Source organism: Branchiostoma lanceolatum, chromosome 14, assembly GCF_035083965.1.
Source record: "Branchiostoma lanceolatum isolate klBraLanc5 chromosome 14, klBraLanc5.hap2, whole genome shotgun sequence".
NCBI classification, from domain to species: domain Eukaryota; kingdom Metazoa; phylum Chordata; class Leptocardii; order Amphioxiformes; family Branchiostomatidae; genus Branchiostoma; species Branchiostoma lanceolatum.
The window spans coordinates 9,392,865-9,420,380 of record NC_089735.1 but is presented as its reverse complement, the minus strand read 5'-3'; the positions used below and the strand labels follow the sequence as shown (position 1 = coordinate 9,420,380).

Genomic DNA, 27,516 nt, shown 5'->3' with positions numbered 1-27,516 from the left:
TAATGTTGTGCGTGCTACCCTTTCATTTATTCACAAATATTTGACAAATTCATCAAAGCCCTTCTCCATAAAAACTATAGAAAACGTGTCTGTGCTATAGTTACGAGTGCCATATGGTCCTTAACCATGCAATGCATGCCCTACAACACAAACACTTGTTAGACGTCTCTTCATAAATTAGGAAAAATTGCGCTCCAAGACAAGCTAACGTGGTCGTTAGTAGACGTGTCGATCACGTACGAATAATGTGTGAAGAGGTTGGTTGTATTTCGGGCCATAAAATGTCCCAGTGGTCTAACTAGTTTATTTCATATCCTATGAATTATAAAATATAGTAGACATACACACAAAATGATACAGTGTCTCTGTTGTCGTTGTAGGGCTTTTAGTCGTATAGTTTTTTCAAACGTTTGAAGCCAGAATGCCTGTTTTTAAAAAAAAATCGTCTAATTATGATATAGATACATGATATAGCACAAACACAAACAGTTCCCTCCATCTATCCTCAGTTAGGTCATCCGCATATAATATTGATTTTGATCGTAAGGTACATGAATCCATCATCTTATCGATTTATATAGGCTGGTGCATCACTTGTTGAGCAACGCCACCTAGCGGTTTACTACTGAGTTGGTCTTACGAGATGTTTACTACCTATAGGGACACCTGTTTATTTAGCGCCTCTATTTTCAGTCATCTCCAATTACAACATTATCTGCCTCATATTCGAACCTAAATTCAGTGAGATATCACTATTAGCACATTTGTTTGATGTAGAATAAAGAATTCAGTCTTAATTTTATGGAATTATTCATACAAGTAGCAGGTGCCATTGTACTTTGATCTCTTGTGAAAGGTCATGAAAACATTTTGGTCCACTCGTCACTGTATAACCATCATGGCGTCTGTATCAACACTTCCCTGCGTTATTTTGCTCGTTTGTATCTCAAGCACTGCGCTCGGAAAGCCTGACAACACCTCATCGTGTACTATGGAGATGTTCGGTAACAGTTCGAACGCTTTCTGGGCCTGTAGAACAGAATTAGCGCTGCAAATGAACTGGTTCCCCGACCCCATAGCCGGACTGTTTTCTTACCAGGTGAGATATACTTTGTACCTTGAATAAATAGTAAACGCGGTGAATATAAGAATAGTTCAAACCTAACTTTCGAGATGTATAATGTCTGTGAAATCCGAGAAGGAAATAGATACCCGTGTATGCACGTGTGCACTAGAGGCATATAGAATGTAAGTAAAATATTGTCCTTGTAGTATTATGTCAATGCAATGTTGCAACATATTTTAGTAATCGCTAATGTAAACATCTGGAGTTAAGAATAATGAAAACTGCTGGTGTGTATGGTAATAGTTCGACTCAATATGTCGATATCAATATACATAAGAGACCATACCATGCATAACTGCATTTACGACATTCTTTATGCATAATCGTATATGTAATGTTGTTTGTCTTTTTTGTGAGTATGTTATTGTTAAATCTACAGACTTGGAACGGATTCGATGGCTTCTGGCAAAACGGTGCCGTTTTAGAACCAGTCGTCAACTTCATGCATTACGCAAACAATACTCGACATCTTAGCATTATAAAGAATTCTGTGCGACCGTTAAATAGCCTCTTACTAGCTTACGGTCCCGAACCGTCTTATGACGACATGGCATGGTTCGGTCTAAGCTACGCGAGAATCTACGAGATCTTTGGCGACGAGAGTTTCTTGACTAGTGCCAAGGACATTTTCGACCACAATTGGATGAGAGGTTGGGACACCAGTGGCAACTGTACCGGTGGTATGTGGTTCGACTACACCAGAGGGTCCAAACAAACTATCACAAACGTGCAAACCTTGCAGCTTGGGGCCCGTCTTTACAGACTAACGGGTTTAAAAGATAAAGATCTGCTAAAGAAGGTTAACAAACAATGGCAGTACATAGTCCAGAACAAACTCGTTGATCCTCATACGTACTACGTAGCCGACGGCGTGGACTACAACAACAAGACAAACAACTGCACCGCAAACAAAGTCTTCGGTCCAACTTACAACAGCGGGGTGTTGATTGGAGGATTAGTCGAACTGTACCGCATAACCAACCAATCGTCGCACCTGTCACTAGCTCATAAGCTGGCCAACGCTACCATTACAAACAGCACTAAGGGTGGTATATTTCGTGAGTATTGTGAAGACACCGGTGGCTGCAACGACGACGCTTTGATGTACAAGGGCATTTTTGTCCGCAACCTTCGCTACCTCATGGACGTGAGTGACAACAACACCAGGACGTACTATAACGTCTGGATCCAATCGAACGTGAAAGCAGTTCTTTCTAGAAGTCGCTGCGAGCCTCTAGTAGAAAAATGCAACATCACCTACAAGGACGGTCCCCCGGCTCACAACGTCACGGGCCCGCTGTTCGGAACGACATGGGCTGGACCATACAACCAGTCGGCCCCGATGCAAGAAACGTGTGTCTTGGATCTGTTCACGTCTTCTATACCCCGTGGAGTCAAGTGTGTGGGGCAGGGGTGTACGTATGATCCCCCCAACCCCCCTCCCATACACCTGACGTGTGACAGTCACCCCTGCCCCCCTGGGGAGGATTGCTGCAATGTGGGGAGAAGTTTCACTTGCTGTGACATTACTCAAAAGTGTAAGAACGGCATCTGCACGTAAAGGAAAAATTACACATGTTTTTTTTTAAATAGATAATGATGTGACATGATCAAAATTAAAGAATTCGATAAATTAGCAAAGATAAGACATAGCCTCAGATTTAAAATCGGCATGTGTAAGATATACTCAAGTTCAATTTCGAACTTTAGACTTAATCCTTCTCGGCTTTTTCTAATGTCTTGCCAGCGCCATCTAGGCTAAGAAATCATTACTACATGCATACATGGGGTAATATATACTAATTGCTCAAATCATATTTCCAGTGACATAAGTCACAGGTCGAGCAAGTTAAGCCTTCACAGCAGACATCGTGACTGGGCTATGTTGGGCCGTTTTCTGACTTTATGTTAGTTTTGATTGAGGCCGGGTTCTAACAATCACCCAGCCTAGGGCTAACGTCACGTGAGTTAGATAATACAGCTAGTTAAATGCAAAGTAGTCATTGGGGTCCTTTAGACGCAGGCCGTTTATTCAAATTTCAACTTTTTTAGACTCGTCTTTCATTCACCGAGAGAAACGAAACTTGGCACAGCCATTTGATATCCGAATACTGCCTTACGTTTCGTTTGTCTCTGTGTATGGAAATTGGGCATGGAGAACTTTTTGATAAAGAGCCCGTGTCTACAGGGTCCTTAAGAATAGATGAGTAGCCACTATGTTCATGTGAAAGATAAGAAAGGACCCAGCCTTTTGGGTCAGAGTTCCTTGTCGATCATTAAAGAGAATCAATTATTAACAATGGATACTCATAACGAACCTGACAGAAGCTTCTGGTGATCTGGTTCGATTAGAGGGAGACGAACTAACTTCGACAGAAGAAAGAATCAAAGTGAATAAGCAAGGAAGAGTTAATCTCCTGAAGTTGTGTAATATGAACAAAAAATGCTCTTAAGCTGGAATACCATCCTCTCCATAGCTCACCCCACAACACTCTCCTGGAGAAACATTTCATAATGATAATCCAAGATGAAAAAATAGAATGTTACTGAGGTTTTGTGCGTGTGTTCCTTTACTAAAGAGAGTCAAGACTCAACTACTGATTAGGCGAGATCCAGCCCGTGTAACACTGCACGAAATACACCATTTAAGCACTCTAAAAGCATGCAAAATGGTTCCGTTTAGTCACTCTTTAAGCTTATTTACATAACATTTACGGGTGCTTAAGTATTACATTCGCACTACATTTACGCCGGTCTAATTTCTATGCAATAATTCCATCAGGTTGGTAGATTACTGAGTAACAAAGTTCTTTATTCACAGCTATATATCAACAACAACAGCCGATGTATTGATGATCGACTAGACCTGTTACCTTTCTAAGGGAAATAATGGCTGCTCCTACTTCTCACTACGGCTAAGTGTTCCGATCGAGGAAAATGACAGATGGTCACCGAAACACTGGCTCTTGGTAATATGTGGTTGTCAATAAGGAAAGGTTGCTACTCACTCTATGCCATGTAATTAACCTATATAGTAGGGAGAGGCTGGGTCTTAACACAGTAAATCTAATCTTAGACTAGTACTCCTTATAGCTACAGAGGTAAAACAAACGGTTCAGCTCAGCTTAGTTCATCCTCTGTGAGGTGACACAAATGTCTCCACATGTCCCTGTCTAGCGTGTTAGAACGGAGCTCTTCATGTTTAAGACCGACACCCTCTTCACTTACCTTCTTAAAACAAACGGTAAACTAAAGACAAACTGTTTAAAACACGTACCTGAAGGTTGTGGAGACTCACTTGTCTTATTCTTAAAGGGGAACATCCTGAATGAACGACTCACCGGGTTAGGGCAGACAATTGTTTTAAAAGCTTAGGAGATCTTGTTGTGCCGGTGTGGTGATTTGTGGAGCCAACGTTCTCTTAATGAAAATAGAGTTTGGAACTTCTGATCCAAGGCAAGCAGACAAACGGGAAGGAGTCCAGTACGGATCATGAAACACGGATCATCTTATGATAACCAAACTTAATTAATAAAAATCTCAAGGGGACTCCAGGCAGGGTCCGGTTGATAGGCGTGAAAATTGATACAAGAATATTGCACAGAAGTCAGTGAACACGAACAATATTAATATCCTTTCACATATGCTTGTTAGCAGATCATTTGACAAATCATGTTCCTTCTTCTTAAAGAGTCCTGATTTGTATGCTATGTATCACGTCCATGGATTTTCCTAATGCTGGTACCGTGGCTCAAAAGAAGATAAAGATTGATTGCTAAACACATTCGATCTTTTTGTTTTGTCTGGCTGTATGTGTTCCTATGAGTCCGGAGTTATTTGAGTACATTGTCAGTAGAGTGACAGAAAGTGATTGGGAAGTTGATGCCAGCGAAAAGATCAGGCGTGAGCCAGTAAAAGGAACTAGAATTCAAAGTTGGCAGAACTATTCGTTTATCAGAGATGTCAGACTTCCCAGGTCATATGGTCAGTGGAAGAGGCTCACGGGGAGGTTATTTTTTGGGTCTGACTATTTGTCTGTGTTTTCACAGTTATGTATTTTCCATATGCTAGTCACCTTCACCGTAGAGGGAGTGAAAATGATGAAAACCTTACTTGGATAATTAATGAACTACAATCAAACAAGACTCACGAGATCTAGAAACTTAAAGCATTTCACTGAGGCGTGAGTTCTGCGAACTCTTGTTTATCAATGAAGAGACTGATATCAATTGGCACTACTCCTTTGTGATTATCGGGTAACAGTATGTCGGTTGATCTGTGTTCTAACCTTCTTTCAGTCAAAATCCTTCTTTAAGCAACATATAAGCAGGGCAGCATTACGTCTAAAGGTCAAACAGTAATATACAACTCTTTGATCCCTTTAATCCACCCAGTTAGTTAACGACACGGAAGGAGTCGATCCCATGTTATTACTTTCCAGACACTTTACAGACAAGACGGCGCTCCCAGAGAACTTCCGAAGCTAATGGATTTTCGATCACGCTACCGGAGCATATCCCAAGATTACCAGATAAAGACACCCAGGGCAAGACGTCTCCAAACGTATTGATCTAAGACTGGCCTAACCACAAGAGATGACGTCGTTGTATCGATCCGCCAAGAGTTGGAGACATGTCTGAAGTTCATGAGCCGTCCTCTTTCGGTTGAAATATCTTACGTAGATCTTGCATTAGCGTCGGTAGTCTTCTGCAGATTAAAGACTTTAACAGCACTGTATCGCATTTAGACATACGTTGTAATCTACGGGCCGATTTTTTGGAACCAACGAGAGAGCACGGTGCTACTATGGGTTTTAAGATCTGCAATAGATAAAGTTTGTTTTACGTTGATGAAGGTTAGACATCCAGAAAATAAGATACGCAAAAAATAGTTACTCAAGAAAATGGATGAAATTTTGAAACAGTCAGACGTTTCAGACAGCATCCGCTATCTTTCGTCAGTGACTAAGGGAAGATCTGGCAGAACCAGGTTTTATATCAAAACCCTGAATAGATATGTTAATGAAGTGAAGACAATTTCAGATGCATGGTTCAATAGAACAGTTTGTTTTAGTCTGTGATAGCAAGCCGGTATGAATCAATTTCTTGGTGCATTCATGACATCATACAGATGGACCTCGCTAAATTGATTATATTCAAAGGGCCGGAGCAAAAAGATATCAAACATCAATAGTTTGCAGAACTATACTGAATGTCAAATTACAAGGAGAGTCAAAATTCTATCAGTCCATGAAACGTAAACGCAATCAGTTAAGAGTGCTATTAGCTGCCATCAAACCACGAAAGCTAATGGCACTAACTTTGCGTCATTTAATTATATCTACAGTATGTCTAATTGGCTGCTGTTTGATGCAGTATTCGCTTGATGCTTGGTTTATATGCTCCTGAACATTGTGACGCCGCATAAAAGACATATTGAACATGAAATAAAAAAAAGGTCTTATATGTGTGTGTGTAATACGGGTGGGAAGGATGGGAACAACTTTTTTTTCAATATTAGGCAAAATCAATATCTATTAATGCGCGCACTGATGTCATTCATACTATTTAGTTCCCGTGGCCTTATCATAACTCACCTATTTCATATTGCCTGCAGCAACAAAATACCTTATTACTTAGTAACTCACCAGAGGATTTAGATGGCAATAAGACATACGTAAGACAAACTATTTAGTTGACTACCATGTGTTTACCAGAATCTTGTGTTTTGTCTAGTCAAATTAAAGATCGTGGACCTGCAGCATGCTAAGTAACTGACAACGAGGACCTCTATAATTTCGCAAGGTGCAAGGCAACATATGAACTGATGAAAGACTGATTGCAACTGCAGAACGTTTTTTCGATGGCTGTAGTTGCACAGCCAGTAGATAATGGTGATATAGTTTCGTGTTTACCATCTATGGTGATTCCCTTCGTTGAAAATTCTATCCCTGTAACATCGTTTGACTTTCATATGCCCTTCTGCAAGCATTATCTCACTCTTGCAAGCGCGGTGTTGCTAATATGAAGGGATGCTTTCTATTCGCGGATTGTGGACCTGCAGAATTTTCAGCGGCAGGCAATGCTAGTCAGCTATATAGCTTCGTGTTTACAATCTATGGGGATTGCCCTCTTTGAGAATTCTATTCCTGTAACGTCGTATGACTTTCATATGCCCTCGATATTGCAAGAGCGAGCGCACTTCATCTTACCCTTGACGGCGCACGTTATGACATGACATGCTAATATAGACAGAGGTGGGGATGGTCCTTTAGGACACTTCATGAAATCCCTTTGTCATCAATTACGTCAGCATGGGTCAGAGGTCCATCTCAAGCCATTCATTATACTTCAGACAAATGGAAACAATGTTTATCAGTGGTCGTACAAGATTCCTAGGCAGCTATCATTGAAACAAAACAAGAAAAAGATCCTACATCATATGGTAGCTGAATGCGTAACGCATCTGTAACGTATATCAATAAGCTACCTTGAACGATTTTAATTTTAAGCCCTTAGTGATAATGATTTGCAAGGAGTCGTGTTTACGTTTCTCGATGCTGTGTCGGATGATGACGTCTGGACAAAGATATTAATCGTTAAGTAGTCTAAAGAAAGATTTTCAGGGGACTTCAATTTTGTTTAACCACTCCAGTATCAGCTGATTAACTAGGACGTTGTTATAACTACTTGCGTTTTCATTGAGTTTGTGGGATGTATGTGAGCATTTTTACTGTTCAGCAACTGAAATAAGCCTTCTGTTGTTGTTCTATGTTATATCGCTCTTGAATGAGCTCTATCTGATGCAGGGCACTGTCTTTTGTATGCCCTTTCACTTATTTACGTGGGATTTGATCTCGTTATTTACTTTTTTTCAATTGTAGCCTTTCAGTCTTCGTGATGTTTCTTCCTGTTACTTGCCAGTCTCAACGTTATATCAAGCCCCAGAAAATCACATTGGTTACCAGACGGCTAAAAAGATACGTGCCATTTGAACACGACGCACATCGTACGGATACGCTATCATAAGTGGATATATATTATTGACTTGAAAAGCCCCTTAGCAGTTACGTCAAAGGCTTGAAGCATAAAAGGATTACGGGGATCCGGAATTTCTCCCAATAATTGGATTAAACTTAAAGCTATCTTGTCTGGATTAGTTTTCGTCCTGCCCTAAATATTAAAGAGATATGATCACTTAGCTGAAGAGGGCTGCGTTAAGCTGACAACAGTAGACTGCAGCGAAGCCGTTGCAGCATTATGTCCCCACTGGGACGCGGTAAAAGCGTTTTAAAACCGACTTGTCTACGTTACTTGTACTTATGTGACGACGTTTGTAAGTGGATTGGTATATTTCAAAAACTCTTATCAGATCGTAAACACGAACTAGCCGCCAACGCATGGATATGCGGTACGATTAGTGACAGCTCTATCGTTAGTTTTACTTTTGGCGTTAAGACCGATATTTTATAGTCTAACCACCACGACTACAACGTCATATTGTTACAGTGTCTCTACGCTGTTGTATACAGGGTAACAACTATACATGTAGCTATTACAACATGTTATTACAGCACTACGACAACGTTGCACTGTTACAGCGTTATAATTCTGTTACAGTGTAACCACTACTACTACAACTTAGCATTCAAACTACTAAACAAAAGTAGAAAATAAACTCACCTCGCACCGACTGCCTGAAACAGCCTGCTGACAAATAAGAAGAAAAACACAAAATTAGTGAAGTTGAGGTTGGAACATATCAGAGGTTAAAATCTTTCAACAATCAAGACTTGAGAACAGCAATTGATTCGAATGTCCATCCTGAAAATAGATAGTGATGACATTCTCATTCCTGTGACTTTCAGATACTAGTGCATGCAATGGCATCTTGTTAGATTTCAAAGTGTCACTGAAATCAAGCTAAATATTAATCATAGGCCAAAAAAATCAATGTCATTAAACACAGCATCGCATTTCTGTATTTTACATAATGTTTTTTTTTATTCCGATGACAACTATAAGCGTTGTCACATAGCACAAGTAGTACTTCCATCATTGGAATATCGTGATTACATAGTCGTGTTACAGCAAAAGAGTATTTTGTTATCTGTGTAATGTACCTTTTTCATTTTTTCTGACGATAACCATAACATTGACAACAAAACCAACCTTGACGTTGAGTATATTTTACACCTCAATAGATTTGATGTATAGTAGGTGATAAAAGTATGAAGATTCAAAATAACTATAAAACACGACAGAGGGACAGTATAATACATTATATAGGATAGCCTAGCAACTATAAGCAAACTTATATATGGTTATTAACTGTAAATGTTTACCATGCACTTCGACAGTCTCGATACTGCATATTCTTATTGCTAGAAGAGAGCTACATATCCTGTTAACTCTGTTTTGGCAACAATCTTATGTATTTACGGATACATAGTATTAGACAACGGATACGATACCTCGATGATATGAAAATATGGTCAGCATATGTTTAAATACTGATATTATTTGATATGATTTGAATAGAATTTGATCACAGTGAGGTAACTACATTACTCAAATAATTTTCCTGCCACCACATTCACCCCTGTGTAACAGAAACAAAGCTAGTCCAAAAAAAATATTTCAAGACATGTACGCACGGTCTTTTGATTGAGGTTTGTTCAAAGGAATATCACTGCCATATACTAGTACTTTGCCTTTGATTCGTAACCTTGCGCAGTATAACGGATAGCGGCATATTCTTTTGAAAACACTACGTAAGAAGTAAATGCCGGCAAGAACAGGGGGGAAATGGCCAAGATATTGACACTCACCTACTACTCTGTTGTAAGCATTGGCAAACATGGCTGAAAACGGCTGTAGGAGACTGAATACGTGCCTCCTAACCCCAAGAGGGAATATGAAATATCACCTAGACTACTCTCCGTTCCCGTGAGTCTTAGGATTACCACGGACGGCCAGAAGTCACAAATGGAGAAAAATACTAGCCGCGCGTTGCTATTAACAACAATGGTTCGTTCCATTTTCGACACGTTTATTTTTTTCCATGTCCCTTTTTCATTTTGAATGGCTGAAACAAATATGTTCCGATTTTGAGATATAACGGTATGGATTGTACAAAAATACTTCTTGATAATGAAGGCTTTTCAAAACCGTTATAGAAAGTGGTTCGGACAAAGTTGGAGGCCTCCCTACGTTTAGAGTTGAAATAGGCTGTCCCAACGTTGAGAAATATAAATACTCATATGCCCAAGGGCGCTTCCTTGCGATGGTAGCAAACGTATCTTCCGTAGCTCTGTAAATCCCTTACCGAGACGTTTTCTCAATAACATCTGAAGGTGGTGAGCTTAAGGGATGAAAATGGTTTGCAAGATATAGTGAAGGTCTTGAAGCGAAGGTCACCGGTTATAAAGAAAGAACACCTAATTGCTGGGGAAGACAATTTATAATGAAGAGTACGTTTATATCAATTTTGCACTACTACTCTACTGCTATAGTTGACGACGGTAAAGGAAAGGAGCACACGGTGTATGACGTCTCATTGATAAATACTGCATGCAAATATTCAAATATTCAAATATCATCAGAATTTTAAATACTAACTGAAATAAGTAAAAAAAGGTAACGTTGGGTAAGCGGTTACGATACAAAAGAAAATTTTGACGTGTAGCTATCCGGTCTTCACTAAGGTGAAGCGTAATGATTTTTTCACAGCTGATAGTGTAATGCGGCTCGCCATTGGTAGTCATGCGGCCAACACACACTAGGGCGAGCCCATTCGGTTCTTTCGACAAGAATAATGGTCTCTTCAAGTAATTGAGCCTCGCATGCCATCCGAACTACGTTGTACAAGTCCTGTGTATACCTCTTATATATATGTGACGTTTTCCTTTAACATGACTTAGTGGTTGACAATAAGGCGAAAGATTGATACCTAATGCCCAGGAGACGACTTAACATCACATCTAGGGTCTCTCCACAACATTAAGGGTATACGTAAATGCGTGTTTTGACAGACCCTTAGCGATCCTTTGCCTGGGGTTATGTACTGCTAAAGAGCGTAACAAATACGCAGCTAGAAATGGAATAACTCATGAGAAGACAGAACTCCATTACGGCCGTGCCATTCCCATCTTCTAGTATATGCTCCAAGTTTTTTAAATGTTTTTGGGCATGCTTAGATGGTAACTCATTTCACAAGAATATGTTATAACAGACATTATATTGTGAAGAGGTAGAATGAAATATACCTGGCGTTTGGACCAGAGAAAGCCTTGGTGTTGCTCAGTATTTTAGCCTATCAGAGACTTGTAAAAGCACTTTTTGTGGGAAATGTTGCAGGTAGAAATCGTTTATTGATAAGACAGTGCAGAGTTTCATATTTGGTAAAAGATTCTAGTTCATTTTTAATTTGAAGTGGTCAGTCAGTAAATTGGCGTCACCAGAAATCTGACAATGATTGAAATTTCGAAATTTTGCACCGTATGAAAATTGTTTGAATCGGAATTTTTGGACATATCTGGCTACTGTGTGGGGTGAGTTGTTACGACTTGGAATGTTCACGTATAAGATTATGACACCCTGAACTTGCTTATTTCTATATTACTGCCGAAACAGATTTGTATCGCTGGTCTGAGCCTTGAAAGAATTCAAAAATTATTTAAAAACAAACTGTCGATTGATATTCTTTCTAACAAGGTGTCCCTAAAGCTACCGTAATGATGACAATAACACGGATGAATGAGAAAATAAACGATTATGTGTTAGCAGAACTTCACTTAGTAAGTATAGTATATTAATGGTAGCGCCTTGAGCAATCAGTAATGCGATACGTTTTCATGTAATCTTGTGCACCTTGATATGTGTGGAGGGAAAAGCAATATCTTGTATATATGTAGGTCTATTAATCATTATCTTCAAGCGTATGTAGAAGTAAATTGTAACGTTTCATTTGTGTTTTAACAACATTTTATCAATTGTAAAAAAGGGCCCTGAAAACGCTACGATTGTTCATTTCTGTACTGTATGGGTTTGGCATCATTCTATGGGCATATAAAATGTAATTACCTTCGCTAAGAAGGTTGTGTTTTCAGTTCTACCATGGTTGAGTGGCTGTGGTCTGTAGTGTGTGTGTGTATGTATGTCAACATGCTATCAATTGTGAAATGAAATAGGTATCCAGAAAACGCTATGATTGTTCCTTCTTGTATCTGCCTGGCATCATTCTATGGAAATAGCAGAAAATTTACATGAACAATAACTTTAATACAGCAGTATTACGATGATATGGAATAACTGTCATTTTCACTTTGATTATAAATAGACAGATAAGCATCCATTTTTGCATCATGTTATCAATTGATATAGAAGTTGTAGATTATGTGTCATTATATGTCTTCAAAGGCAGAGAATTCATGGTGATTATACCAAAAACAAATGGTCTTTCCCACTGTATGGACATTACAGTGAGTTGTAACATAAATAGAATACGACAGACTCAGATACATGCACAATGCAATAACATGGCAATAAAAACAATGTATAAAATATCAAATGCATATTTACGTAGCTCCACTTATTTTTATTACTATACGAGCACATGAAAGATTCATATCTTTGTGCCCGAGGCATTTGTGCGTCATTATGACGTCAGACAGGTGGTAACGGCACTTTGAACTTTGACCTTCTTTTGTTGTACACCTGCGTTTGTAGTTCGTTAACAAAAGGAGACCCAGAAACAAACGTAAGTAGCGCAGCAATTTTAGCCATTAAGAGGTCTCTCAATGTGAAATGTATTACCTTTAGACGATATCTTAAATATGTGGACGCCGGACGCTATCTACACAATCATTTACAACAGTGTAGAATAATAGAACGCTTTGAAATAGCCAGGTTTTATATCAACATGAAATAAACGTATGTGAGGTATTGGTTCGTTCGTTGCCATAATTCATAAGGTGACCTCATATGTAAATAAGGGCCTTAACGACTTTAAGTACACATTTCAGTCTGTCTTTAAACCATTTCAGGAATAGTTGTACAACCTGTAGGCAAACATATCTATCTATCTATTCATTATGTTTCTCCAACACAGTGGAAGGTGTGGCGAAACAGGTGTTCCATTTCAACAGTCACCATTTCAAGGCCGCCATATCATATTTATCTTTATGATGTGGTCACACGGCATACGTGGCATGGTAAAAGACGCAAGCAAACAGAGCGCGCTACTTGAAACGTCTATATATCTTTTAGAGCGCCAAAATATGAATATTTCTAGATATTAAAATTTGATATTCTTTGTTTATTTTCGTTTTCAGCATTCAAGAACCGGATGTTATGGCCACTATTGAACCGGACAAAGTCTACAGCTGTACTGAATGTTTCTACAAAACAAATTTCAGGCACTCTTTCAATCGGCATGCCAAAACACACGACGAAAACCGGGCCAGACCCTACCGATGCGAGCTGTGCGAATACAGTGCACCGGACATGGTCTCTTTAACCAGCCATGTGTCCATGCACAACCCCACGCAAGAGTACACCTGCGACCAGTGTGATTTTAAGACACGTCACGCGTCTTCTTTACGTACACATCACCGCCGGCACGTCGGCGTGAGACGGTTCAACTGCGAGCACTGCGACTACTCCGCGTTTCGCAGGGAGACGCTGGAAGCTCACGTCCTCGCCGTTCACATGAACCACCGTCCGCACGTCTGCAAACTATGCGGACACAAGGCAGCTAAGAAGAGCGCTCTAACGGCACACATGAAGGTTCACACCGGAGAAAAACCTTACAAGTGTACAGAATGCGACTATGCCGGATCGAAACGAATGCATTTAGACAGACACATGGCAAGGCACACCGGGATCTATCCGTTCACTTGTACAGAGTGTGACTACCGAAGTGCGCGGGAAGCGGACTTACGTAGACACATGGGAGTCCACACGGGACGAAAGCCGTATAAATGTCCGCATTGTGACTACTCCGTAACTAGAACGAGCACCCTTAAGACGCACATGGCACGACACACCGGTGTCAAGCCGTTTACGTGCGAGGAGTGCGGCTACAAGACGGCGGATAAGTCCAGTTTGATCAGGCACATTATGATTCATACAGGGGACAGGCCGTACAAATGTGAGCTCTGTGACTACGGCTCGGTTAGGAAAAGGGAACTGACGAATCACATCAAAAGAAAACACCAGAAATGATCTGGTTCGATGTATACGTAAAATGAAATAATGCAAATGAGCTTTAAAATGCGCTTAAGATCACCTTGCTTACGATTAGCATATTTTAAAACATTATGATTAGCATATCTTAAGACTACCTAGCTTACGATTAGCATATTTCAAAACATTACGATTAGCATATCTTAAAACATAACGATTAGCATATCTTACGATTACATTGCTTACAGTTAGCATATCTTAAAACATTGAAGTAGAAAGAACAAATCCTATCTAAGGTATCAAAGGAAACTCCATAGAAATATTGTTAACGTTTAGATTCTTATTAGATTCATTCAAAACACAGCAATATACTTAATTTTACCAGTCTCGTATCTTATAACATAATAATATCTCGAAAACTAAGGCAAGACCTTTTCCTAAGAACTGAGCTTACTGCAATAAATATTATTGAGTTAAATTTCACTTTCTTTGGTGGTAACACGTCGTTAAGTTAGCTGATATGGAAAGGTTATCTTGTAATCCCTTAAGTATGCTCCTTAATGTTGTTATGATGTCAGGTAATTTCCGTGGACCATATATAACAAGTGTCCTGTGGCGTTCTGACGTAGAATGGCATCCATGCAGACACCATGATATAAGTTCTAACGAGAAAAATGGCAGCGGAAAACACGCTCCATTAACTATAACCTATGACATTTAGCTTGTAATAGGACTATGACGCACATATGGTGAGAATTGGGCCTAAAGTTTCACATTGTAACAGTTAGGGTGAAGCTTAAAGGAGGGATGTCACACAGCAGAAAGTCGATCAAATGTTGAGTCTGCGAGCTCTAAATGACATTTTCGACTGTAAAATCATCATGCGATTTATCATCACGAGATAAGCCGATGCTCGCCTGTCCCCGAGCCCAAGTCCAACGTGATGAGGTAGATTTTAAGGTGAAAAAAACGCTTGAACCTCTGGTGATTTTTGAACAGAATACTTCCGGCGATCAACAGATACGGTCGAAGCTCGTCAACTGGTAGAAAGTGGTTTATGACGTCTATGTAACAAGACCAAATATTAAATTGTTGAGGGAAGTTGAGGGAAAGCTTAAACGTTGAGAAAAACACGCTACGGTAGTGCAGGTTTCATGAATGTACGCCTCTAAGCCGAACGTCCATCTTATAACCTATTTAGTTCAGGCCACGGAGGGCACGGAAAAATCCTGTGCGACATTTTCATTGTACGTCAATGTAGCAAGACTTAGTGCTAAATGTTAGATTGTGAAAGTTGAGGGAAAGCTAAAAGGTGGAGAAAAACACGCTACGATAGCACAGGTTTCATGGACCTACGCCTCTTTGCCGAACAGTCATCTTATAACCTATTTAGTTCAGGCCACGGAGGGCACGAAAGCACACTTTTTGACCTTTTCGTAAGAAGCATAAATTGGGGTTAGTTGGACGGTTAACCTTTTGATATCATGGCGGAAATTGAAAACGTTCAGCAGAACGAAATAGCTCCCAGCAAAAGTTCTATACATTTATACATTAGAAGGTAAATTACTATGGCGTCGACAAAATAGGAAAATTCATTTTATCTTATAATCTTACTCGATCAAAGAATCACGAAGCGGCGGTGGTTATTTATAAAATCTTGTGCTCCTATCGGTGATAATTGTACTGGTAGAAAAGCTTTCGGCGCTCAAAGATCGAAATTACTTCAACTTGCTAGAACGACTTGCAAGTAGAAACGTAACCCAGATCAATACTTGATGCAACAAAATGAGAGTGCTCCTTTTATGAATGAAAGGAGTACTCCCGTTCACGGCAAAGGGCGAAGCCTGTGACAGTAGTACTTCTGACACTCAAAGTAATGGATACACTATCATGTGAACAAGGTAGTTGGTAGTGGAGCACTGTCAAAGTTGAAAAGATTGCACCATTTGAAGTTTGAGCGAGTGAGTGTATTAGCGAATGAGTGAGTGAGTAAGTGCGTGAGTGAGTGAGTGTGTGAGCGAATGAGTGATTAAATGAGTGAGTGAGCGAGCGAATGAGTGAGTGTGTGATCGAATGAGAGTGAGTGAGAGAGTGATTTTTACCATAAGTTTTTTAGCAAGGCAACTACAGAACAGAAAGGATCTACAACAATCTTCTATTCAAAATAGCTGCATTCTATTCGACACATTCACGATTGTCATAAAAATGCCATCAACTACCTGCCACAAACCTATCCTGCGACGAATTCCGCAAGTTACAAATGACTCTATAGGCAACTCACGTTTTCAAACATCTGGCCTCTTTTGATAAATCTATTCCAATATGTGGCTCTGTATTGTACACGCGAGTGAAATATGAAAAGACCCTCTTCTTGACAGTTACGTAACTTGAAAATTTGACCCTCAAAATGTACCGAGACAAATGTTGTCAAAAGCCAGACTTTTCTTTATCTTGAGGTTCGGAGAAGGTGATAGACATTGCCCGCAGCGTGACCCTATTGGACATGTGATTAACGATGGCGCTACGCTGGCGCCCGGATGGTGAGACTGTGTTTTTCTGCCGGGAAAGCGTTTTCTCAAGGGGCACAAGTTCATTGTCAGATATATCAAGGAATCCGATGGAATGTTTTTCAGCAATGTCAGGGTTGCGTGTGGTGGTGGAGTGGTTAGCGATCCCACAATTCGCCCGCAGGATGATAATTTGCATTCTCAGATCAGGGGTTCGTCGAATGAAATCTTTAGTCGGGATCTGAGCTCTGATGGAATTTTTTGAAGTTGCAAATAGTAATTAAAAAGGGACATTATGTAATTTCTATTTCGGTCAAGTGATTGAGGAGCGCCACGTCTAAATCATTCAGACATTGCTCGGCTGAGTTAAATACTAGCACCCCCTCCACTGTCAAATGATCCACGACAATATGGTATTAAACCTTACTGAAAAAGGGTGGGTTCAGGTAAATCATTATTACAATGTATCGATTCAATGAGTAAGTTTGCAAAAGTGTCATTTCTAATAATGACTTTCATGGTTTTCTTCAGTAGCTTTATGTGCGAATACATCGGTCTCAGAATGTTTTGACTAAGTATACTTGTATGTAAAGTATACGTACGGTGCAAACGTTGAACCGTACCCTAGAGTTCAAGAACGCGTCCCAGCATATGTTTTTATCTTTTTCTTCAGTAGTTTTATGTGCGAATATACAGGTCTCAGAATGTTCTGACTACGTGTAAAGTATACCTACGGTGCAAACGTTGAACCGTACCCTACACTTCAAGAACGCGTTCTAGCATCTGCTTTTTATCTTTTTCTTTAGTAGCTTTATGTGCGAATATACAGGTCTCAGAATGTTCTGACTACGTATACGTGCTTGCAAAGTATACCTGCGTTGCAAACGTCGAACCGTATCCTTGAGTTGAAGAACGCAAGCGCCTGATTTTTTTTTTACATTAAGCTTAGCATCCATAACCACTGACGTTTTCTTAATGACCGCCCAGCAGAGAATTGTTGGGAATGTTGTTTCGTGTCATTTCACCAACCTCTGGAGTCAGTGCAAATCAGTAAAATGGAAATATTTATGTACACCGCCACGCGCCCAAATATCAGTACGTAGGAATTACGACTTAAGTAGGCCCTTAAGAAACCATTTGGTGTTTATGCCCTGAACAGTACCCTCTGTTGGGAGAAAATGATACACGAGTTGTTCGGGTTAGCTCGCTATCTCCTCTTCAAGATGAGTCCAGGCGCCGGGAAAGATTTACTCCTAAACCAGGTTTTGCGGTAATGTTGAAACAGTGCGTCATATGACGAAACTGGCACGATATATGTGCGCACATGATGATATAGGTTAGCTGTAAGAGGTTTGTACAGCGTTTGGGCTAAGCTTTTGACGGAAATCGCTTTGGGTTTGTTGGCTTGTGCGTTGTCTTCCGAAAAAATTGTTGTCTTGTTGTTGCTATATGTAGTTTCCAAATGTAAAAACAGAAAATGATTCCAAATATGCATAAATTCTATATCACTTCACAACTTCGAAGCACAATGCACGAAAATTGTCTATTAATACTAATAGAATATTATGTGTTATATTGTTGATTAAAGACGGTCGTGCAAGTTTTGTACTCGTGCATAACGTTAGATGCTGCTTTCATCTTTGTGCAGTTTTGCTCAGTTTTGACGTCTTGTCGAAATATCAGTTCCATATTGTACAAAGTTTGAGACTCAATATACCACATTTGGGCGCTCGTGAATAACGCTAGACGCTGCTTTTATTCTTGTGCAAGTTTTGCTCATTTTTGACATCTTGTGAAAATACCATTTTCCATACTAAACACAAATTTGACACTCAATATATCAGCTTTGTACGCTCGTGCATAACTTTATAAGAGGCTGCTTTTATTCTCGCCAGCGACATCAGTCAAAAGATAGCCACATTTGACAGAAAGACGCCCACACAGAAGGTTCAGAGAGATAGTGTCCGCATATCTATCATAAAACATAGGATACGTCATTCGTTGAGCCCTCGTGGAGCCTAGCAGGGTGGAGGTGAACACAACGTGCGACAGAAACGGTCAGAATTGATAACAGAGTTTAGAAAGAAGACACAGATCACAAGATGCATGACATAGGTACATAAGGCTACATCATTTATCATGATCAGGCAAGTAATGGATCCAAACTTTCACTAGTCTAACATCTACTAACATGTAGACGTCATCCTTTCCACCAGGGTACATAATTCCGCAACTCTGAAAAGATGCGTCCAAACAGATCTCCAACCCAACGTCTCCGATGAAATGCACTCCTGTATATCTAAGCCGTACATACCTGCGGGGTGCTGCACTAGAGAGCTCTCAAGATGGCGGATTTATGTAAACTGGCGGGTTAGAGTTAATGAAGGTTTCATTTATGGGAGCAAAAAGTATGAAAGTAACCAAAGAATAATTCAGAACGATATCTAAAAAAAACAAAGTTCTGCTTTAGTACCAATGAAAGGCCCAATACGCAACACCTGATCACTTCATTTGGAGTTCAAGCCCGAAGCTCATACCAAATTTCATAACAATGGGTTATTAACTTATACTGCTAAACCTTAAACGCCATTCCACCACTTCAAAAGCTCGTAAAAACATAACCATCTTGGCAAAGGTAATAAAAGATAAAATATGTGTTGGTATATGAGAGTGGAATCATACCCTAGCTACATTGATTAACGATGCTTTTACGACATTGAACCTGTATTGCGTCAAACCAACGTCATAATCATATAAAATTGAAATATTTATGTACACAATCACGTACTTCAATAGAACAGTACACGGCAGCTGCTGGTTAAAGAGGCCCTTATTAAACGTTAGGCAATTTATGCACTTTTGGAGGCAGATAGTTACTACGCCAAATGCAGCATTTAGATAACTTACATGTACGTATGCTACCATCCATTAAAAAAAATGTATTTCTGATATCCTCTGTTGCAAGACATTTATAAACTTAACCATCTTGTTGGGATAAGGTGACTTTAACCATATTGTCGTAGCCTATGTATTACACAAACACGCACATGGACACAATACGGTAGATTTTGGTTGAAATCAAACTCACTTGTTAAAATGCATTAGCGTTGGCCCGAGGAAACTACCTTGAAGTACACTGAATCTAGAGTGGGTTATTGATTACCTACTGATAGAGATCTACAGTTGTCCAAGTCTGTTTCAATGCCTAGTTTAATCTCATCAGAGACGGATGGTACCGCAATTCAATCGCTGTATCTTATAGTTATAATACCTTCACTGTAGGCTACTGCCTGCTAAAAAGGAATGATGGATTGCACCTCGGTAAAAGGCCCTTTAATTTGGTAGATTTGCCATTCCTTTAAAGCTTCGCTGTTTCTTCTGCAGTGGCAAATGCCACACGGAAAACAGTGATTTATGTTCTTTGGTATCTAACAGCACGCCGATATGGAATCATGTGACTTTACCTTATATCTTCATATTCCATATATGTATACATAATATTTCATTAAAGGGACACAATATTAATCAAAACCTTAATTATTTCCATAATGAATGAACCGCAATTAAACAAGACATATTATACGAGAAACTCTAGATATTTCTAAATCGCTGAATATTTTCTTCGAACTCTTGTGATGGTAAATATATATTTCCAAAATGTCCGTGTGGAAGTATACATGTTGTGCTAATGTTGGTTATACTCAAGAGATTTGGTTACAAGGGAGTGATTTGGGTTTCAGTAATAGAGTCTTTGTACATTACTGAGATATAAAATGCACAACGGGGAAGAAGGAAATAGTCTAGCGTGGACCTTTGACATAGGAACGTATACTTTTCCCAATATCACCAAAGGGCACTAATATCTCAATTGTGTCGGCTATTCATGTACATGTAGTGATTTCCTTAACTAGTACGACACAAACCCTAAACAGCAACCATATATATTTTACCATGGCCTAATCTCTATGATCTATTTACGTTAGGTCATTGCCAAGACTTCGTCCTCCCGAAAGACTTTCATTTCAAAATCCAGTAGACGACTAATGGAATTCTGTGACCTACGTTGACTCCACGTCAGCGACTTAATCTTGTTTCTACGAGGTAAAAATCAATTTTGCCAGAACGTAATACCCGCCATGGACCACTAAATGAGGGCCCGTAGCAGGAAATCAGACGGTTGGGGTCGTGATAAACATAATCTGATTACATACTTCCATACCATAACGGATGAATATCATTGATTGGGTCGGTCCGGTAGACATCAAAGTATGCCGACATGTCACGAGGGGTCAACGACCTGGAAGTGACCTAATAAGGACGCCGGAAGACCTTGCTGAAGTGGTTGACAGATGACACAAAGATCTAGAGTAAGGTGGTATTGAACAGAATATTGAGTTCATGGATTCTAATAGCATTAAACAAAATGAATAAGCTTGCATGCATGTTTCCAACTACTTACGTAAAACATGCAAATTGTACATTTTGTATCGTATTGTATTGTATGATTTTAAAGCTTACACGACAGGAAATATATCGTTATAAATGCACTTTGGCCGGGGTTCTATTTGATTGTTCAATACACTCTTGGAGATAGAATTCAGGGATGCCTGTTGAGATATACTTACCGAATATAATGCAAACCCGACTATGTGTAAGCATATCGACTGATCTGACAATGCAATTTTTGTAAGTTTGCGTAAGAACTTTACCAAATACAGTGCAACCATTGAATTTGTATACTTATCTTATTCACGGTATAATTATAATAATTAACACTTTTTCGGGTACGCTTGACATCTTTTCAATGTAAACTTTCTAAGTACACAAGACATACACGTAATTCATTCTAAAGACGTCAATACAAAACATATTGCCGTTTCTATGAAATGTCATATCAATACAGATGAAAAGGCCACTCTTATTTTCAAAATGCCTGGAGTGAATCCACCATACGTCAAATATCTGACTGCTGCGAGTAGGAGAGATTCTCATTTCAGATTAGAAAGAGCCAGGGGTTTAACTCGCCGACTTTCATTCATCATACTACATCGCCAAATTACATTCGACTGAATTCGTGCATTGCTATGCAGAGTAGTCAAAAGCCTGTGAAAGGATCTACAGAACGCAGAAGTTCATACGGTGTAATCGGCTTGTACTACAAGTTTGCCGACGCCTGGGTAGCTCTCGTTACGAGGAAGTCGTGCAAGACTAATTCTATTTGACCCGGTACCATGATCAGAAAACGCGACGCATAGAACAACTTCAGCATCTTTCTGGCCATCGATGACAACTTGCTGATTGCTTTTTACAATGTTGACTGCAGCAACCAGACGTAATTTTGTCTCGCGCTTGTTTCTATCGATTAAAGAGTTTGAGAAGTTTTATGCCTGGAAAGCTAATTTTCTACTGATTCCCGACGATCGATGGTCGTCTAATGAACCACAAGATAAAGCAAACTTCTTTATGCTGTTTGTATTGATTATAACTCAATAAAGTTGTTAATGAAGTACACGTATGAGGTGGTAACGTCTGATAACAAGGTCCTAGACTAGTTAAAATTTACGAGCTTTTTTCAGCTATTTTTGATGTCTGGCTAGTAAATCACAAGATTGTTAGACGCTCAAAGGTCTGTTTCCTAGCAAAGTACAAACACACATGTACACAAACACAAGCACACAGACACACACATACACTCACTCAAACGAACGCACACACACACACACACACACACACATACACTCACGTACACAAACACAAACTGACAAATTACAAAACCTACCGCTTTTGCTTGCCGCGCAACCCATGTGAAAACGTTCCAACTTTCTCAACCATTCAGTACACAAACCCTCTACTCCTCAAGAAGACAAACGTCACTTCCAACCTTAACACTTTTCAAAGACGTACAAGGCAAGAGTCCGGTATTAGCAGTCAACTTAACGGACGTTGAAACTTAACCACGCACAATAATATACGAGCACCAAAGCAGAACAGAGTGGTGGAATTTATTCATTTGGTCCTTGCTGTACAAACTTGAACAGGAACAAAGAACAAAGCATGTAATGGCATACTTTAAAGTCCTGCTGGTCATATCCTAGGAAACGGCACCGCTCGATTCAACAATGTGTACATATGCTTCATGGTACAGTTAAGGGGACAAGCTTCCGCGCACAATATAAACACAAAGAAAATAAAAGAAGAAGACTATGAAGACATATGAATGTAATCTTTAAGAGATGACAGGAAAGTGAGCCATGTACTTGGGAAAGAATAAGATATTCAGAAGACATTGTTTTGTTCTGACATTCAAAGGAAAGACTCTTGGCTGTTTTGTAAGACTAGAATAGAGCAGAGACTGTAGATCTACACTTTTAACGCAATATACGCTCAAAATAACCTCACTATAGTTTTTCTTTTTCTTTTAAGAAATATAAAGAGGTTATCTGAGTTTAGAAAAAGCTCGGCGGATTCGTAGATTTCATGGTCAACGTTTGTCTAACCGACAAAAATGAAAGATTCCTCTTCGTTACCAGCGATAATTAGGTCCAGACAAAAATACAGGAAGACGGAAATAGAGGCCTATTTCGAGAGAAAATCAAACGTGTGGGTACACGAACGGTATATATATGGACCCTTTGTGCTCTTTTGATCTCTCCATTTGAATTCAAGACATCGCTTCGCCGGGAAGACTTTGCCTCCTACCGATACCTAAACCTTGACCTTCTATCTAACCTGAGTCACTAATTGCATGGGCCAGAATAATTGGATTTCGTGGATCTGGAGTTTTGAAGAAATGTACTAACGGAATGCTTAAATAGGAAAACCTGCAATAGCCCAAATAAAGCAACAGTGAGCCAATCGTGGCGTCGCGGTGGTAAGTGGCAGGTCGAGCGCCTAGCTTCGGTTAGGGACGTCCCTCGGATAGGACGTGGAGGTCCCGTGTTTGAAGAGAGACACACTTCGAGCACGTAAAATAACCCACCACACTTATCGAAACGAGTAGGGCTCCCTTTCGGTGTGAGTGGACCAAATAAATTTGTTCTGATATGCAGCTTGTACTAGTACTGTTCAGCACAAACCTGGCCATTGGGTGGTTACCGGGTATGCAAAACAAACAAACAAACAAAATATCAACATACCAGGGTGGTTGACATTTGAAACAAGGAATTTTAACTTTGTTTTGATAAATGCGAAAGTTAAGACCATGGCCACGCCTGGACAAAAAGAAATAAGTTCCTTCCAATTTTTGCTGAAAAAATTAAAATAATTTTTGGAATGATTTATAATCAGAATAAAGCCAAGGAAGCGGTGAGTCCGAGAACGAAGAAATAAAGTCGGTGTGCCTTTAATACGACTCTCTCGAAGTCAGTGTGCGTCCCGTAATTTGAATACTTACAGCACGTTAGAGTAAACGGGCGTTTCTATACACAAGAGTTAGAATTTTCCATCGGTGTAAAATGTCCTGCCGAAGTCGTTAACCGTACCCATCTCATTCTTTATTTACCAGCTACGAAACAGTAATGTATCGACTGTGTGTTTGATTGCGTACTTTGGGGAACAATTAGACATTTTGCAGCGGCCAGTGTTCCCTCTAAAGTATACTGAAGATATTCGCTGGTTAAGCTATCTCACTGGACCTGCGGCACGTAGGTGGCCTCGCTGCGTCCTAAATTGGTTTTGTTACCCTTGACTTTATAATGGGAATATCGTGCAAATTGTGCCTGTATTACTAAAAAGACAACAAAACACACAAAAAGCGTAAAAAGATACGTTTTTTATTGATGAAATTCGTTGAGCGCGCTGTCAAATCACTCGGTCGCAGCGAGGTCGCCAACTTGTCGCGGGTCCAGTGAGATATACCACCATTCCACTAGCTAGGACGGCGCTCTCGTTGCGCGCCCTCTGCGACCTAAAATTTAACAGAGCCCTCAAGGAATTTCATTCATAAAAAAATCTATGTTAAGCTTTTTGTGTTTCTTTTCAGTAATACTTTCACATTTTGCATGGTATTCCAATTATGAATTCACACAACTGCAGCCTAGGTCGCAGGGAGGGCGCCGTCTAGTGGATTGGTCCTTACTTTAACGAGCTCATTTCGTGGAACCAGAGTCGAGATTGCTGCACTAGTAGTACCGTTATGTGTTACTTCTTTGCCCTTAACTCGGCGTTTTTTGGCCAATTTCTACTCTTTCCAGCCGCCTCTGGAGCCTGGTAGAGGCTAGAAATACCGACGTACCCTGTTAAATCGAACGGGGCTCAGAGGCCTGTGAACATTGCGATATCGGCCGACCTAAAACTCACGCCATATTCCGACGGAAATTGTCCTTTTGAGCTTGCAGACTTATGGTGTGAGCTGTTTTTCTGCTGTGTGACATTGACCTTAGAGTTCATGAGCCTTCAATGTTGCTTGGTAGCGATCAATATCCCTGTTGGAAACTTCAAAAAGCTGGCCAGCTGCCATTCTCCCTCAAAGATTGCAAAGATTGCAAAAATGCATAATTCTGTTTGTGGGCTTATGAGTTTATTAGTTTACAATCCTTGTTTAGAATACATACATTGTATTCCAGTATTATGCATGGACTTGGGGCTTTTAACTGAGACAGCCTGAAATTTTAATAGGAACTCTAAGTTTGAATGTAAAATGCAACGTTTGAAGGAGAATGAAACAAACCTATGCTTAATAGACAAACTGTCAGCGATTTCTATGTCCTATAGAATCAGATTGTTTTGGAAGGCATATTTACATGTTTCTATTGATCCACCCCTAGGGTTTTTCACGTTTATTGTGCATGTGGCCAATACTCTTAAGGATGGGCCATAGTCCAAGCTGAACAGCATGTCTTCTCTCTTGGCTTGTCTTTGCTGGCGAACATTATGAAGGCTGCGCACCTAGTGCTGGCTGCAGGTTCTGTCTTGGCTGTGTGTAGGCCTGTTCTGAAACTGCAGACGTACAAATGACCAATAATTTGGTGGACGTACCGACTTTCAGATATCTAGTACCTGCCCAGAAAAGAACAAGAAATAGCCATGCCTTCAACTACCAGAACAACCAACGCAGGATACCAGCGTTCAAAAACTTCTTTCCCTAGAATCATCGTAGAGTGGAACTCGTTGCCACCAACTAGTAGGGGCGTCTTCAATAGATAGCTTTAAACAACACTTGCAGTTTGAAATGTGCAAAGGTTAGTTTTGACAGGTCGTTCAGTGTAATATAACCAGCTGCTGCTGCGCCGTTACGGCGAAGGGCGGTTATATATCGGCTATATAATGAATGATAAAGAATGCAGGTATTTCCACTACGGATGAAAAACTATCTATAAGAACCAGGATCCCTTATACTCTCTTGTACCTGCCAGGATATATTCTATTTATTGTTCCCGGGTATTGGGAAATTAGTCTAGTTCCCCTGGGTGCCCAATAGCCGCTGAAGTATTTTGACCTCTCGACCTCCAGGAAGATTGGAGCCAGAATGATTGAACTGCAAACCGCTCCCCCTAGACAGAGGTTATCCGTTTTAAGAATGGAAGGGCACTGCTAGTGTCCTAAACGCTCTTGTACATTGGCTACAATTGCATTATTATAATGACTTTAAAGTTTTATAATACGTTACTTAGCAAAACATGTATTTCAGATATTAGATGATATCAAATCTGTGCAACTTCGATCCACAATTACAATTTCTGAAGGGAATTGAAGTGCCCAGTAGGTCGATATTACATAGAAGAGTGCAAAGAAATACGATTTGTTTTCTTGTGAAATGTGCGTGCGTGTATGTGTGTGTGTATTTCTCCATCAGAAGTTAGACTTTTCTGTACCTTGACATATTGAACAATTACTTCATATTCTTAACTAATTTAGAAAATAAAGGTAATTTAGACTGGATCGTATATGCACCATTTACATGTAGCTTGTATTTGAAACTGGAGGTTTTTACAATGCTGACTGAAAAAGATGATATAATATATTACATGATCGTAATGAGGGCGGGGCTCCTTGTATGTTGACATTATGATCCAATGCTTCTAGCCTGACCATCATTATCTGCAGTGGTTGGAGATCTGAACACATTTTTTAATCATGGGTATCGTATCTGAAACTGTAAGTTTTCACAATACTGACAGACAATGAAAGATGATGCAAATTTTTAACATGATCGTAATGAGGGCGGGGCTCCTTGTATTTTGACATTATGATCCAATGCTTCTAGCCTGACCATCATTATCTGAAATGGTTGTAGAACACATTATTTATTACTGCTCTTAATAGACATAATCCCCTAATTCTTTCCCTCTGATGTCACATGCTTTCATCTGTACTATCTAAGTTAAGGACAGTGCACATCTTACAAATTCGATCAAAGCAAAGCACTGACACAACGCATTGATTTATAGGGGAGTACTGTACAGCATTAGGGACTACTTTTTATGATGTAATCAATAAAGAGTTACAACAAACCTGATTAGGATAATGCTTATGATTTCAATCTAGAAACTCAGTAACGCAGTGTAAATCTAGGGGACTTATATATCTAATATAGATTTGCTGAAAGCATAAAAGAATATCACATATACATGTATCATAACATAAATATGTCACATCGCAATACTAAATTTTCTTGCTAAGAAAGATATAATTGCACCAAAGACCACAGCAATTAAAATTGTTCTTTCTCATATTTTCAACTTTATCTTTTTTTAAT

The 27,516-nt window shown here is 39.7% G+C and overlaps 2 protein-coding genes across 7 annotated transcripts in view; one reads left to right on the top strand and one right to left on the bottom strand.

Moving 5' to 3' along the window:
• Window positions 1-27,516, bottom strand: part of LOC136448273 (cGMP-dependent protein kinase 1-like) — a 92,344-nt gene that overhangs the window by 45,766 nt on the left and 19,062 nt on the right. The window contains exons 1-2 of one of the 4 annotated variants that reach the window (XM_066447605.1): window positions 22,600-22,779; window positions 8,809-8,832 (exon numbers count right to left, since the gene is read on the bottom strand). In XM_066447605.1, coding sequence (XP_066303702.1) covers window positions 8,809-8,832; window positions 22,600-22,624 — 49 coding nt within the window. In that variant the 5' untranslated portion in view covers window positions 22,625-22,779. Of the gene's footprint in view, window positions 1-8,808; window positions 8,836-9,956; window positions 10,100-22,599; window positions 22,780-27,516 lie in introns of those variants that run through there. The other 3 variants (XM_066447604.1, XM_066447607.1, XM_066447606.1) reach the window with 3 other exon arrangements.
• On the top strand, window positions 838-14,513 carry LOC136448274 (gastrula zinc finger protein XlCGF57.1-like). 3 transcript variants are annotated; one of them, XM_066447612.1, is made up of 2 exons: window positions 838-1,099; window positions 13,461-14,513. In XM_066447612.1, exon 2 carries the CDS (start codon window positions 13,480-13,482, stop codon window positions 14,350-14,352), a length of 873 nt encoding a protein of 290 aa, XP_066303709.1. In that variant the 5' UTR covers window positions 838-1,099; window positions 13,461-13,479; the 3' UTR covers window positions 14,353-14,513. The 3 variants fall into 3 exon arrangements, with proteins under 3 accessions (XP_066303709.1, XP_066303707.1, XP_066303708.1); XM_066447610.1 differs by lacking the exon at window positions 13,461-14,513 and adding an exon at window positions 1,506-2,711 and having other exon boundaries at window positions 841-1,099; XM_066447611.1 differs by lacking the exon at window positions 838-1,099 and adding an exon at window positions 12,204-12,886.

Bases quoted from the DNA above. Each gene is read 5' to 3' on its own strand.
- LOC136448274 (XM_066447610.1), top strand. From the start codon at position 860: ATGAAAACATTTTGGTCCACTCGTCACTGTATAACCATCATGGCGTCT. The intron at 1,100-1,505 runs GTGAGATATACT...TTAAATCTACAG, and splicing joins CCGGACTGTTTTCTTACCAG to ACTTGGAACGGATTCGATGG.